Source organism: Dipodomys spectabilis, unplaced genomic scaffold (genome assembly GCF_019054845.1).
Source record: "Dipodomys spectabilis isolate Male_0828 unplaced genomic scaffold, ASM1905484v1 ptg000266l, whole genome shotgun sequence".
Lineage (NCBI taxonomy): Eukaryota > Metazoa > Chordata > Mammalia > Rodentia > Heteromyidae > Dipodomys > Dipodomys spectabilis.
This window is the reverse complement of record NW_024870943.1, coordinates 4023295-4038229: the sequence shown is the minus strand read 5'-3', so window position 1 is coordinate 4038229 and position 14935 is coordinate 4023295. Positions and strand designations below refer to the sequence as shown.

The 14935-nt window shown below is 40.6% G+C and overlaps 1 protein-coding gene across 1 annotated transcript; it reads right to left on the bottom strand.

Annotated features, from left to right (window-relative positions):
- Positions 1–535: 535 nt before the first annotated feature.
- LOC122125599 (vomeronasal type-1 receptor 4-like) lies at positions 536–14584 on the bottom strand. The gene is made up of 4 exons (XM_042700117.1): positions 14511–14584; positions 11182–11410; positions 5951–6149; positions 536–1488 (listed from the first exon to the last, which is right to left on the bottom strand). Exons 1-4 carry the CDS (start codon positions 14582–14584, stop codon positions 536–538), a joined length of 1455 nt encoding a protein of 484 aa, XP_042556051.1.
- Positions 14585–14935: the final 351 nt, after the last annotated feature.

The window sequence follows — 14935 nt, the reverse complement described above, 5'->3', positions numbered from 1 at the left end:
AAACAGTACTATTAGTAGGAAAGGAATGCAAAGAAAAAAAGATTGTCTAGCCACTGTCTTAATAAAAAAGAAATATTTTTAATTTTAATAGTGCACAGAAAAAGTATTTCTTTTAACCCACCACTAATTATTGGGGGGTCGTTCATGAGGCCTGAACTCTGGACCTGGGCACTGTCCTTGAGCTTTTCAGCTCAAGGCTAGAGCTCTACCACTTGAGCCACAGCTCCATTTCTGGATTTTTCTGTTTGTGGTGCTGAGGAATCAAACCCAGGCCCTCATGCATTCAAGGCAAGCATTCTATCACTGAGCTACCTCCTCAGAACCCACCAATAATTTTTTAAGCATCTAAGCAATAGAACACATTTGTACAAACACACACATAAAGGTACCAGAACGTTTAAGAATTACAGTATATCTGAATTTTAACAACACTTCAAGTGCTCAGTACACACAATTTCTTTCCCATGTATATTACTAGGATCTTCACTGCTGTCCAATCAGTCATTGAATGCTTTCTGACAACTGGTACTTCCCATCAAAGAGAGGGAGAGCATACATTTGGAAAAATTTTATTACGCTTCATTAGGAAAAAAGGACACATGGTTGGGTAGCATGATGATAAAATACAAATGATCACGCCCATTTTTGGGATTTTCACAGCGGTGTAAAAGGAATAAAAGGTTGCGATATTGTTGGAGCAATAGAAGAACACAAAACAGCTGACTAACAGTAAGATGGTGTGGGTGGCCTTGTTCTCAGGTGCTGGCTGGGAAGCAAGCCTGGGACTGTGGAGGTGCCGGGCTGTCTTGTGGTGTCGGTACAGGAGGGTCACCATATAAAGGCTGGTGGTGATCATGAGGATAACAAACACAAGATCTCGAACTAATAAGATAGATATGAAATACCATGATCTATTGTCTTCTATCCGCCGAGTCTCACAATATGCATTGGACATCCCAGGACCAACCAAAGTGAAATTGCTTTTGGCTTTCATAGCTGTAATGACCGGGACATAGATGACCATATTGATGACCCAGAAGAAGAGGAAAGAAGGGAAAATCCACACTGAAGACTTAGATTTAAGCCACACCCATTGGGCATGGCTGGAGCTGATGGTGATGGCCTGAAAAGCACTGAGGAGTGAGGTGGTACAGATGGACAGTCCCCGGGTGACTCTTAAGAAGTACATCACCGCCTTGCAACCCACATCGTTCAGAAATCGCTGGATTCCGAAGCATGCTATGATGTCTGGTAACATTGTGAAGGTGAGGTTCAGGATGTTGACCACAGTCAGGTGCATGAAAATGGCATCGATGGGCTTCTTCAGCTGACGTTGGAATAAAAACATGTACAGATAGAGTATGGAGAGCAGGGAGTTCCCCATGACACCAACACACAGCTGGGCTATGAGGAAAAGCCCCCATATTGATGAATCCGAAAACATTGCTAAGGTGTTTGGGAGGTTTGATGCATAGATAAACAGGGAGTCTATACAGGAGAGAAAAATCAGCTTACTGGATTATGGATCCATTCCAAATTGAGCTTCACAAATAATATGGAAGATCAAAGTCAGTTTCAGATCCAGGGGTGGCCCTTCTGGAGTGGGATGCCAAAGACAAAAGATTGAGAGAATCTAGAAGACAGAAATGGTTGAGATTATAGAAAAGAAACCCTGTCTCACACCATGGGTCCTAGTGCCTTCACTAGGAAAACTGTGGGCCTGTGGTACACAGAAATTTGGATATTATGTTTCTTTGATCTCCAGATTATTATATATGCTCTGTGTGTGTGTGTGTGTGTGTGTGTGTGCGTGTGTGTGTGTATGTGTGTGTTTGAAGTCTTATAGCTTGATCTGAGGGCCTGAATGGTACTCTGTGTTCTTGTATTTTTGCTAAAAGCTACAAGCTTCACTTCCATCTTTATGCTGATTAATTGGAGATAAGTCTCAGCGACATTTTGGCCTGGGCTGGCTTCATATCATGATCCTCATATCTCAACTCCCTAAGTAGCAAGGATACAAGTGTGAGCCACCAGTGTCCAGCTACAACATCTCATTTGAAAACACATCCAATTAGTAATACATAATAAATATAAGGGACAGACCATTATTTCAAGCTCCAGCATCCCCAAAGAAATGTTTACTAATTCAGGAAGACTACCAGGTGGAATGTTTCCTGTGAAGAAATAACAAACTGGGGAAAATTCCTGGGTAAACTGTTAAAATAAGCTTCAAAAAAGGAGTTGGCCAAATATACCGGATGTGAACATGGTTTCACACACTCCCTAAAAACTCAGTGAAGCATTGTACTGACCATGGTTCTATTTTAGCATGCCTTGATATGAAATACAGTCATTATCTTCTGACTCCAGAGATGAAATGCCAGTGTATTTCTGGAGGGAAATGACACAAAAATCTACACAAACCAGTATTGTACGATGAAAAAACATTGGGACAATGGTACAGGAGATTAAGATTTAAAATAGGCTTCAGCTCACCCATTACCCTATGCAGTGATCACCGGAGTAGAAGTGAGGAAAATATCAAAACAGATACAGGAAATCTCCTGTGTGATAGATTCAGTATATGTAAGTGATGAACATTTTTTATCATGCAGAGATCTTGTTCTTGATTTCACGTTAAAAAATATCTATGATTTCCCTAGCAATGTATCTATGGGTGTTGAAAATTTTCAATTAAAGTTGGTGGAATAAACTCACTTGCTCTTTGGAGCGTTGGATTGTCAATCATGACAAAGTGTGAATGAATACATCAGTGGAACACAGTAGATACTATGTGGAAAAGAAACTATACAATTTGTGGTTGAGAACTGGATGGAAAGTTTGGGAAAGGTAAAGTTAGCAGTGGCATTATCCAAAAGGAAATGTAGTGAACAAGGTGGCACTGTGGCTCAATGTAGCAAAGTGCTAGCCTGGAGCCTAAAATCTCAGGAGGAGTATGTACACCCAGAGTGGAAGCCTCACAACTGACAAATATTTATATTCATTACTTGACTTATGAAATAGTAACCCTTGTATATCAGCTTTATAATAAAAATACAAAATAATAATGAAAATTAAACTGATAAAAATTGGGGAGACTGAAATTCTAACACCTGTCATTTCACAGAATCCATAAACTATAACAAAAACATTTGTAGCTTGGTGCCAGTGGCTCTCTACTTTAGTCCTAGGTACTCAGGAGGCTGAGATCTGAGGATCATGGTTTGAAGCCAACAGACTTTGAAAGTTTGTGACCCTTACCTTTGATAAATTACCAAAGTGGCTGGAAGTGGCTCAGACGCTCATGTGATAGAGTCCTAGCCTTGAGCACAAAAACTCAGGGACAGTGCCCTAACTCTGATTCAAGCCACAAGACAGGCAAAAATAATTAAATAAACATACATGCTTACATACATACATACATACAAGACAACTGTAGATCAATGAATAAACTGTGAGTAAAATAATTTAGGCCTCTCCCAGGTTACTGCAGATAAAATCAATCTAGGAAACAGTGAGGTTTCCATGTTCCCTTCAGGAAACATTATTGCCACCCTGATTCAAATTACAACATGCATAGCAGGAAATGTTGTAAAGCTGGGGTAAGGAGGATGCTAAAGTCTTCTTACCTCTTCCTACCTCATGTTCCTGTCAAGGCTGAGAGTTGCACAATGCTGGCTCACAAGGCACAGCTTCCTGGAGGCAGCCTGGCATTGTGGATAGGCTGTCCGTGCCCAACCTTGACTATGAACCATACCAGGGTGATGAGGCTTCTCCCAGTGGACATCAATCAGTGTCACCTGCTGTCTAGTTGCCTTGTTTACAGACTTCAATCTGATGTCTCCACAGGACATGCAAAACTCTCTCCCAGTGCCAAGGCAATCTCTGAGAGAACATATTAAGTTGATTACTTAGAGAAAACAATTACAACGTCAAGATGTGTGTTTTTTCCACGTCAAACTCATCAGAAAGTAAACTTCAGGATGTTGCTGGTAATTAAAAGTTAGTTCTCACAGCCTTGGGGACATACTGAGTGGAACCCAGAGCGCTCTCTGTCTTCCCTGCTGGGGGCCTTGGCTCTGCAGTGCACGGAATCTGGTGGGCCAGCTGTGGAGGGCTCCTGTACCCCACAGCACAAGAGTCAGGATTCTAATGCACAGGATGTGCAACAAGGTTTTCTCCTGTCCAAAGCTCTGGACACATATTGATAAGCCATGTAAAAAATAAGAACAGAAAATTTCCCTAACTCAACGAGGAATCTCATCCACCTGGTAGAGATATGTAGAACCCATACCAGACAGGGTGCCAGAAGAAATAACACTAGACACATCAAAGTGAAAACACTGATCTCCAAAAGCAAGAAACTATTTTTAAATGCAGCAAACCAAAGAAGGAACTTTATTACAATAGAAAAAAGATGAGAATGACTGCAGATTTCTCCATACCAACTGAATGCAAAGAGAGCCTGTAGTGGTATAATTCAACCCCCAAATCAGAACAATTGGCAACCCATACTGGTGTAACCAGCCTGGCTCAAAACCCCAATAGTTAGTGAAATGCAAACCTTCCACAACAAACAACAACAACTAAAAGAATCCATAGAATTACATCAGAATTACAAGGCATAATAAAGGAAAGTCTACAATTAGAAAATAGAAAACAATCAAAGTAAACACAGCATGATATAAAAATCACTACACTATGAATAAATACAAGAATTCAATATATAGAACTGAATAAAGATCATTTGCAGTCCAGTAACTACCAAAGAGGAAAAAAGGACATGAACAGAAAATAACAAGATGGCAGGAACAATGACATAGTTCTCCATAGTGACATTCAACATCAATGGGTAAACTCTCCAACCTAAAGATGTAAGCAGTATATTGGAAAAAATACAAAACAACTATAACAACAGAAACTCATCGCACAAAAAAAATGAATCCAGAACTAAAAGATCACCAAAATTCATCATGGAAATACATCTTGCAAGAAGGCCAGAGTAGCCATATTGTTATCTGATAAAATATATTCCTCATTAAAATCAGTACAAAGAGACAAATAAGACCATCACATATTAACAAAGTACATGATCCACAAAGAGGAAATCATAGTGGATAATATTTGTGCACCAAACCATGGAAGACATAAAGATATTAAACAAATGCTCTTAGCCTCACAGAACCTCATAGACCCCAACACAATAATAGTGGGAGATTTTAACACCCCACTTTCATCAAAAGATAGGTCAACCAAACAAAAATCAGCAAAAAAAAGCTTCTGAATTAAATAACTCCATTACTCAAATGGACATAGAAGCTCTCTAGAAAGTATTTTACCCAACAAGCACACAACTCACATTCTTTTCAGCAGCACATGGAACATTTTCCAAAATGTTTCTAGGACACAAAGTAAGCCTGAGCAAAAACAAAAGGATGGAAATAACTCTTGGTATCTTATCTGATCACAATTAAACTGCTCCTAAACAACAGAACACTACTGAAACAAACATACAGTGACTGAATACCACATTACTGAACAATAGGTGGGAATTCACTGAAAAATATAACACTTCAAACCAGACCCTCTGGGTGCAGCAAAAGCAGTATGGAAAGGAAAGTTCTTAGTGTAATTGTATACATATAGATAAGACAAACAGTGTGAGTACTACTAGGAAAGTAGACGTACACCAAACCTCAAACAACCAGATGGAGAGAGTAGTAAGGAATAGGAGACAAATTAACTACAGACTAAAAATACAGTTTATATAAAATCAACAAAACAATAAGTTACTCTTTTAGGAAATAAACAATAAAATTTACAAATGACTACCTAAATTAATGGAGAAAAGAAGAGATTCAAATGAACAAAATCAGAGATGCCAATGGAAACATTGCAAAAAACCACCAAGAAATCCAAAAGATAATGAAGGACTCTTTTCAAAACCTACACTCTAACAAGATGGAAAATCCAGTAGAAATGTATGCAAACTGCTTCAGCTCCACCAAGAAGATTAAAGCAATTTGAATAGGCCCATAACACCCAATGACATTGTTAGTCCAAACAAGGAAAATCCCAGGGACCAGGGTGGATTCTGTAAGATTTTTCATGTTGAAATAACAGTGGTACTCATCAAACTCGTCCATGAACTAGAAGCAGAAGGATCATGTCCAAACTCATTACATCAGAGAGTGGAGATCGCTGATTTCCCTCACCTTTCTTCCTTATGCAGACTTGCTTTAAATTTTCCCCATTCAGGACAGCTTCAACTGTAGATTTATCATGCCTAAGCACTGTGATGTTGAGGTATGTCCCACTCTCTTCCCAATCCTTTCAAAGGTTTTTTTTTTTTTAATGAAGTGATGTTGAATTCTGTAAAAGTCTTTTTGTGAATGTATCGATACAATCATGCTCTTTCTGTCCTCTTTTAAAAATGTTTTGATGGGGTGTAGTTAATGTCAGGGTTTAATCTAAGATTTTATTTCTTTAGTTGCTGTATTTCTGACTTGTCCATATTTGTTTTATTTTTCATGTTTAAGTAGTTGGACAGAGGACTTGCCTTCCCACAAAGTACTATAAGAGTGAGAGGACTTGACCCATGTCATCTTTCTTCTCCCCTGTCATAAAGTATTTGTAGAGTTGCTCCTCTTTGTATTTGAGGGCACTAGTGTTTGTTCCTTCTGAAAGTCCTGACCATCTTCAGTACTGAGGGTTTTTATTTTAGAGAAGACTGTTTTCTCATTTTATTTTTAAGTGAGTATATTTATTTTATTTCATTTTTTTGGTCAGTCATGGGGCTTGAACTCTAGGCCTGGTCACTGTCCCTGAGTTCTTCAACTCAAGGCAAGCACTTGAGCCACAGGGCCACTGCCAGATTTCCAGTGGTTAATTGCAGATAAGAGGCCCACGAACTTTCCTGCACAGGCTGGCTTTGTATTGGGATCCTCAGATCTCAGACTCCTGAGTAGCTAGGAATATAGGCATGAGCCACTAGTGACACCCCACTAAAATGCTTATGTTGTAGATGATGTGGAGAGGGGTTCATGTTTCATATTACAGTTAAGGAGAACAGTTCCTTTTGTTACCTTTTCCCACAATCTCTCTCAGTTTCTTTCTCCCATTGCCAACCACAATTTGCATAGTTCAGTTCCACACATTGTCTAATGAGTACCACTGCTGGCTTTGTTCACCCTTTGTCCTCCATTTTGGGGAGACTACTATGACTTCAATCTCCTTGCACATCACAATTCATTTGTGAGTAGTTTTTGTCCTCCTTTTTCATATTTGGGAGGTTCTACAAAACTTATTGAAGCTGGATGCCAGCTTCACACTGTTATAATAGCTTCTCAGAACCTGTGATCTGACGATCACAGTTCAAAACTGGACTAGGCAAAAACTCTGTTGTGACACTCTTATCTGCATTTAGCCAGCAAAAATCCACAGGTAGAGCTATGGCCCAAGTGGAAGACTGCCAGCGTTGATCAAAACAAAAGCCCAGGCACAGGGCTGGGATGCCGGCAAAGTGGTACAGCACTTGCCTCTAATTCATGAGGCCCTGGGTTAGATTCCCCAGCACCACAGAAGCAAAAAGGAAAAAAGCTGGAAGTGGCGCTGTGGCTCAAGTGGTAGAGCACTAGCCTTGAGCTGAAGAGCTGAGGGATAGCACCCAGGCCCACAGTTCAGGCCCAATGACCGGACCCCCCCCAAAACAAAGCTCAGGCACACAGCCTTGGTCCTCAGTTCAAGCCCTAGGACCAGTACAAGAACAAAACAACTAAACAACAGCAACAAAGAAAACTCAAAAATAAACAAACAATACAAAACCTTAAAATGTTCGTGAAAAGGCTCCTCCAAAAATTTTGGTAACGGAGAGAAAACATGTAGGAACTCAGCTGATTCAAGCAGAATTTCCCTGCTAACAAAACATGATCATAACACTATTATTGTCAAGCAAACTAGAAATGTTAAAGAAATGTAGTTGAGATACTCATCCCAAAGTCTCAGAAGTACATGTGATAATATACTAGAAATATCACACATGAAAATAGGCTGATTTTATTCCAAGGATGCAAATTGGCTCAACACATACAGACAATAAGTATTGTCTGTATGTGTTCAAAATAAAAATCTAGGACTAAAACACTATCAGGCGAGTCAACTGTATATAGAGACTGTGAACAGGAAGTATAACAGGGGGAGTAGACTTCAAACTAGGTTGAGTGTCCAATGGCAGGATAGGGCTCTTGTGGAGCATCAGATGATGAGCAAAATCGTCAGATAGTGAGTTCCAGTCATAGTCTCTCACCAAAAAATAGAATAGAATAAAATATCCAATATCCAGTGAGCTTCAGAGTGAACAGCACCCCTTTTCCTCATGACACTTCTCCAGAAAGTCCAGTGGTGATGGACGACGGGACCTGCAGGGACTTAGGGACTTACTCTCTCCACAGCCCTGTCTTGGAAGGTTTCCTTTGTTGTCTAAATCAGAACACTGATCTCCATTGTGCCTTTACCACACTGCTTGTCACAGAGTAGAGTCATGGAGATCACAGGATGGAAGAATATGTGTCATGGTGTATACACATCTCTGCGTTGACAGCATCCTGATTGTCACTGGTTGCCTCCTGCTTTGTCACTGGCTACAATGTTCTTTGTCATTGGCTGCAAGATCCACTTTTTTTGCCTGTCCTCGGGATTGAACTCAGGGCCTGGACACTGTTCCTGGGCTTCTTTGCTCAAGGCTAGCACTCTACCACTTGAGCCATAGCACTATTTCTGGCTTTTCCTATGATTAGTTGAAGTAAGGGTCTCACTAACTTTTCTTCCCAGGGTGCCTGAGAACTGAGGTGCCTTCTGACTAGCTAGGATTATGGGCATGAGCCACCTGTGCCTGGCTCTGGCTGTATCCTTTGGCCACATGCTGTTTCCTCGGTGGCTAGATGCTGCTCTGTCATTGGAGAACCAGCATTCTTAGAGTGATTTAATAAAATTCTATATAAAAAATAGCACTGTTATTAGGAAGGGAAAGGAAGGTAGAAAAAGATTGTGTAGATGCTGTCTTTATTAAAAAAGAGAAATTATTTTTAATTGTAATAGTGTACAGGAAATGTATTTCTTTTATCACACCAATAATCTTTTTTTTTGGTTGGGGCAGTTCTGGGTCTTGAACTCAGGGCCTGGACACTCTTCCTAAGCTCTTCAGCTCACAGCAAGCACTCTACCACTTGAACCACAGCACCACTTATCATTTTCTGAGTGGTTTATTGGAGATGAGCCTCACGGAGTTTCCTGGCTGGGCTGGCTTTGAACTTCGAGACTTAGATCTCAGCCTCCTGAGTAGGAAGGATTACAGGGGTGAGCCACCGACACCTGGCTTGTTCTTGAGCCTCTTTGTCTCAAGGCTAGCACTCTACCCCTTGAGCCACTACACCACTTCTGACTGTTTCTCTGTATGTGGTTCTGAAGAATTGGGCCCAGGACTTCATGCATGCTAGGCAAGCAATCTACCTCTAAACCACAAAACCAGCCCCCCACCAATAATAGTTTAAGTAACTAAGCAATATAAAACTTTTTTTGAGCTGGGCACTGGTTGCTCACGCCTGTAACCATAGCTACTCAGGAGGCTGAGATCTGAGGATCAAGGTTCAAAGCCAGCACAGGCAGGAAAGGCTGTGAGACTCTAATCTCCAATTAACCACCAGAAAACAAGAAGTAGCCCTGTGGCACAAGTGGGAGAGCACTCCCCTTGAGCTGAAGAGCTGAGCGACAGCCCCTAGGGTCAGAGTTTAATTCCAATGAAATGACAAAAATGAAAAAAAAAACTTAAAAAATTATTATCAAGGACTGGGAAGGTGGCTTAGTGGTAGAGTGCTTGCCTTGAATACATGAGGTCTTGAGTTTGATTCCTCAGCACCAGATAAGCAGAAAAGGCAAGAAGTGGCACTGTAGCTCAAGTAGTAGAGAGCTAGCCTTGAGTTGAAGAGCCGAGGGACAGCGCCCAGGCCCAGAATTCAGGCCGCACAGCAAACAAACAAACAAACAAAGAAATATATATATTTTTCAAGGTAATATACAGAGTGATTACAGTTACATTAGTAAGGTAATACATACATTTTTTGACAAACTTGTTACACTTTCCCTCCTTTTTCTCTTACTTTCTATACCCCTCCCTCCTACCTCCTCACCCCCCAAAATTTGTACAGATCATTTCCAACACATTGTCTTCTGTATATTGCTGTTGCATTGGCTCAGCCCTTGTCCTTTATCTCACCATTCTGTTCTTCCCGTTCCCTTCCCTAATTCAAATAAATGTATATGCAATACTATGGCACCAAACTGAAATACAGCAACAGGGGATATAAATATGAAATGTTTGGGTCAGTATACTCCGTCAGTGTTTAAGAATTATAGCATGTCTGAAGTTGAATAAGATTTTAAGTGTTCAATACACACAGTTTTATTCCCCATTTACATTACTAGGAACTTCACTGCTTTTGAGCAAAAATTTTGGCTGTCTAATTAGCCATTGATTGCTTTATGACAACTGGTACTTCCCATCAATGAAAAGGAGAGTGTACATTTGGAAAGACTTTTATTATTCTCCGTAAAGAAAAAAAGAGACATGGCTAGGTAGCCTGATCATAAAAAACAAACGATCACTTCCAGTGTTGGAATTTTCACTGCTGTGTAAAAGTAATAAAAGTCCATGATGTTGTTGGAGCAATAGAAGAACATGAAACAGCTGACCAACAGCAGGATGATGTGGGTGGCTTTGTTCTCAGGTGCTGGCTGCGAGGCAAGCCTGGGACTATGCAGTTGCCAGGCTGTCTTGTGGTGTCAATACAGGAGGGGCACCAAATAGAGGCTGGTGATGATCATGAGGATTACAAACATAAGATCTCAAAATAAGAAGATAGGGATGCGATACCATAATCTATTGTCTTCTATCTGCTGAGTATGACAATATACATTGGAAAATCCAGAACCGGCAAGAGTAAAATTGCTTTTGGCTTTCATAACCTTAATAACCAGGACATAGATGAGTGTTATTGACAACCCAGAAGAAGAGGAAAGATGGGAAAAACAACACTGAAGACTTAGATTTAAGCCACACGCACTGGAGCAAGGTGGTGCTGATGGAAAGTGCCTGGGTGATTCTGAAGAGGTACACCACCACCTTGCCGCCCACATCATCAGAAAATGATGAACTCGGAAGGATGCCATGATGTCTAGCAACATTGTGAAGGTGAGGTTCAGGATGTTGTCCACCGTCAGGTGCATAAAGATAGCATCGATGGGCTTCTTCAGATGACTTTGGAATCCAAACATGTACAGATAGAGCATGGAGAGCAAGGAGTTCCCTGCCCCCAATATCGATTCCACCGAGACATTGTGAATGGCACTGTGATATCTGATGCATAGAGCAGCCAAAGAGTTGATACCAGAATGAAAAATCTGTTCATTAGATTACTGATCCATTCCAAGTTGTTCTTCAGGAAGAATATGAGGAAGATGTAAATCAGTTTCAGGCCCAGGGTTGGCTCTTGTGGAATGGAATCCCAAGGGCTCCTGAGGATCTTAGAGGACAGAAACGGATGAGATTATTGAAGGGAAATCCTGGCTCACACCATGAGTCTTAGTGTCTTCCCAAGGAGAACTGTGGACTTGTGGTACACAGAAGTTTGCACGGTATAAGGAGTTTTCTAGGTCATCAGATTGTAGTGTGTGTGTGTGTGTGTGTGTGTGTGTGTGTGTGTTCATGAATGCCTGGGGCTTCATCTCACATCCTAGAAACTATCCCTGAGCTTTCTTTTTCATTGTTGTTCAAGGCTAACAGTTATACCTCCACCTTCATGCTGGTTTATTTGAGAATTAAGTCTTGCAGACTTTCCTGCCATGCCTTGCTTTTAATTGTCATCCTCAGATCTCAAATTTCTGAGTAGGTAGGATTTCAGACATGAGCCAACTGTTCTCCGTCCAAAAATCCTATTTCAAAAGATATTTTATCCATAATTTGGTAGAAAGGAAAGGTAGCTCAAACTCCATTACCAGAAAAAAATTCCTTAGCACCGTATTAAGTGTTCAATTTCAACTCTTCTGGGAAACAAATTCCAAAGAGGGGGAAATTACTGGGTAAGGAATCAAAATAAGCATCAAAGGAGGAGTGTAGCAAATATATAAGATGTGAAAATGTTTTCACACACATCCTACAAACTCGATTAATCATTGTATTTAGCCTGCTATTATCTTAGCATGGCTTTGAAATAAAATGGGATCAATATAGTGTGATCAAAAGAATGGAATACAAGTGTATTTTGGGGGCAAATAAAAAAGTGACACAAAAAAACTGCAGAAATGAATCTTGCACTAGGATAAAACACTGGGGCAATGGAACAGGAGACTAAGATTCAAAAGACGCTTCATATTACCCATTTCTCCTATGCAGTGATCACAGGAGTAGAAGTGAGGAAAATACAGGAGCACTTCAATAGTCCCAGGAACTCCACTATGCAACAGATTCAGTATAAGTAAATGATGAATGTTTTTATCATGGAGAAATTTAAAAGTAACCATTATGATGTTCAAAATGTATCTATGATATGCAGAGCATCATATCTGGCAGTACTGAAACTTTTCCATTGAGGTTGGATGAGCAAAATCATCTGCTGTCTGTACAGTTTGTCAATTATGACAATTATGGGATGAACCAATGCAGCAGTGGTACGCAGTAGACACTATGTGGATAGGAACCATACAACTTATGTGTGGTGACAGGATGAGAAAACTGGAAAAGACAAGAGGTGAAGTTGTACTCAAAGAAATATATTGAAGAAAGTGGTGCTGTGGAAAAACTGGTAGAGTGCCACCGTTGAGCCCCACATCTCAGGGACAGAACCTAGGCCCTGAAATCTCACAAGTGACAAAGCAAAAGTGCACACATGGCCTAACTTATGCAATGGTAATCCCCTCAACATCACCTCTATCACAACAATGAAGATTATAATGGCAATTAAAATGATGACAGGGAAGAATGCAACACTAACTCCTGTCATTTCAAAAAACTGATAGGATATAAGATATGGAACCAACCCAGATGCCCCTCAGTAGATGAATGGATCAAGAAAATGTGGTATATACACACAATGGAATTCCATGCCTCCATCAGAAAGAATGACATTACCTTATTTTTTAGGAAATGGAAAGACCTGAAAAAAATTATATGAAGTGAAGTAAGCCAGGCCCAAACTAACATAGGTCCTATGGTTTCCCTTATTTGCAATAACTAGTATATGTCTGAGACAAGCACAAAAGTTCAGATAAGTTGATGTTAGGTGAAATGAACCCCAAGATAAGTATTCAAATGTTTTTTTCTTTCATGTGATTGTTTCTAACGTATTTATAAGATGATATCTTTGTTGCTTTGTATGTCCCACACCATGGTATAATCCCTGCTTTCACTGAATTTGATGTTGGTATAATTTGTGGAGGGTAAAGGATAAAACAAATCGTTTAAATAGGGATACAGGTGGACCCATTGCAACAATGAGATGTACAAGTTGTTATGTCAAAAACAAACTTTACAACCTTGGCGGGGGGAGGAGGCGGGGGGGGGGGGTGAGTTGGGGGGATGGGAGATGGAAAGGGATGGGAAGGGGAAACAAAGGAGGAGGCAACAATACTTGATAAGTAATGTACTCTTTCCCATTTAATTGTAACCCCTCTATATGGTATTTTCAAAATAAAAAAAAATCTAAGTAAAAACCTCTCAATTGTCTGTCCAAAAAAAAAAAGACATCTGTAGGTTGTGCCAGTCCTTCTCACCTACAATTCCAGCTGCTCAGGAAGCTACTCCCAAGCATGATTAGGGTCAGTATCCAACCTGAGTAGGAAAGTATATGAGATTTTTATCTCTCATAAACTACCCAAAAAGGTGGAAGTAGAGTTTGGCTCATGACATACAGTCTTAGCCTTGGGCACAAATGAACAGGGACAATGACCTGGCCTTGATTCAAGCCACAGGACAGACAAATGTACATAGATAAATAAAAGGTATCTGTAGATCTCTCTCTCTCTCTAAATTATCAGCAAAAAAAAATGTTAGGGTAGCTGGGTGCTGGTGGCTCACGCCTGTAATCTTAGCTACTCAGGAGGCTGAGATGTGAGGGTCATGGTTCAAAGGCAGCCTAGGCAGGAAAGGCTATGAGACTCTCATCTCCAATGAACCACTAGAAATCCAGAAGTGGCGCTGCGCCTCAAGTGGTAGATTGCTAGCTTAAGCTGAAGAGCTGAGGGACAGTGCCCAGGGCCAGACTTCAAGCCTCATGACCAACCAAAAAAATGTTAAGGGTTTCCAGGGTCCTGTAGGTAAAGTCATTCTAGGAAACATTTACGTTTCTATATTCCCTGATGAAAGCATTGTTGCAACTCCATTTCAAATCACAGCATGTGTGGCAGGAAATAATGTAAAGATGGGGTAAAGAGGATAATGAATCCTTCTGACCTCTTCTTACCTCACCTGCTTGTCAAGCTTGCGAGCTTCATAATCCTGCTCACAGGGAACAGCTTCCAAGAAGCAGTCTGGCATCTTGGATAGGCTGTTGGTGCCCAGCCACCAATGTATAGCATGCTTGGGGTGACAAGGCTTCTCCCAATGGACATCAGTCACTGTCACCTGCTGCCTGGATGGCCTTGTTTACTGGGCATTAGTCTGATGCCTCCACAGGAGGCACAAACCAGTCTTCCAGGTGCCAATGGAATGTCTTAGAGAATATGCTACCTTTATTAATGAAATGAACAGAATTACTATTCCAGGATGTGTTTTTTTCGAAGTCAAAGTCATCAGAAAGTAAACTTCAAGACCCAGCTGGTTATTAAAGGTTGGTTCTCTTAGCCCTGGGTACATCCTGAGATACAGAAATTATTTGTCTTCCCCACT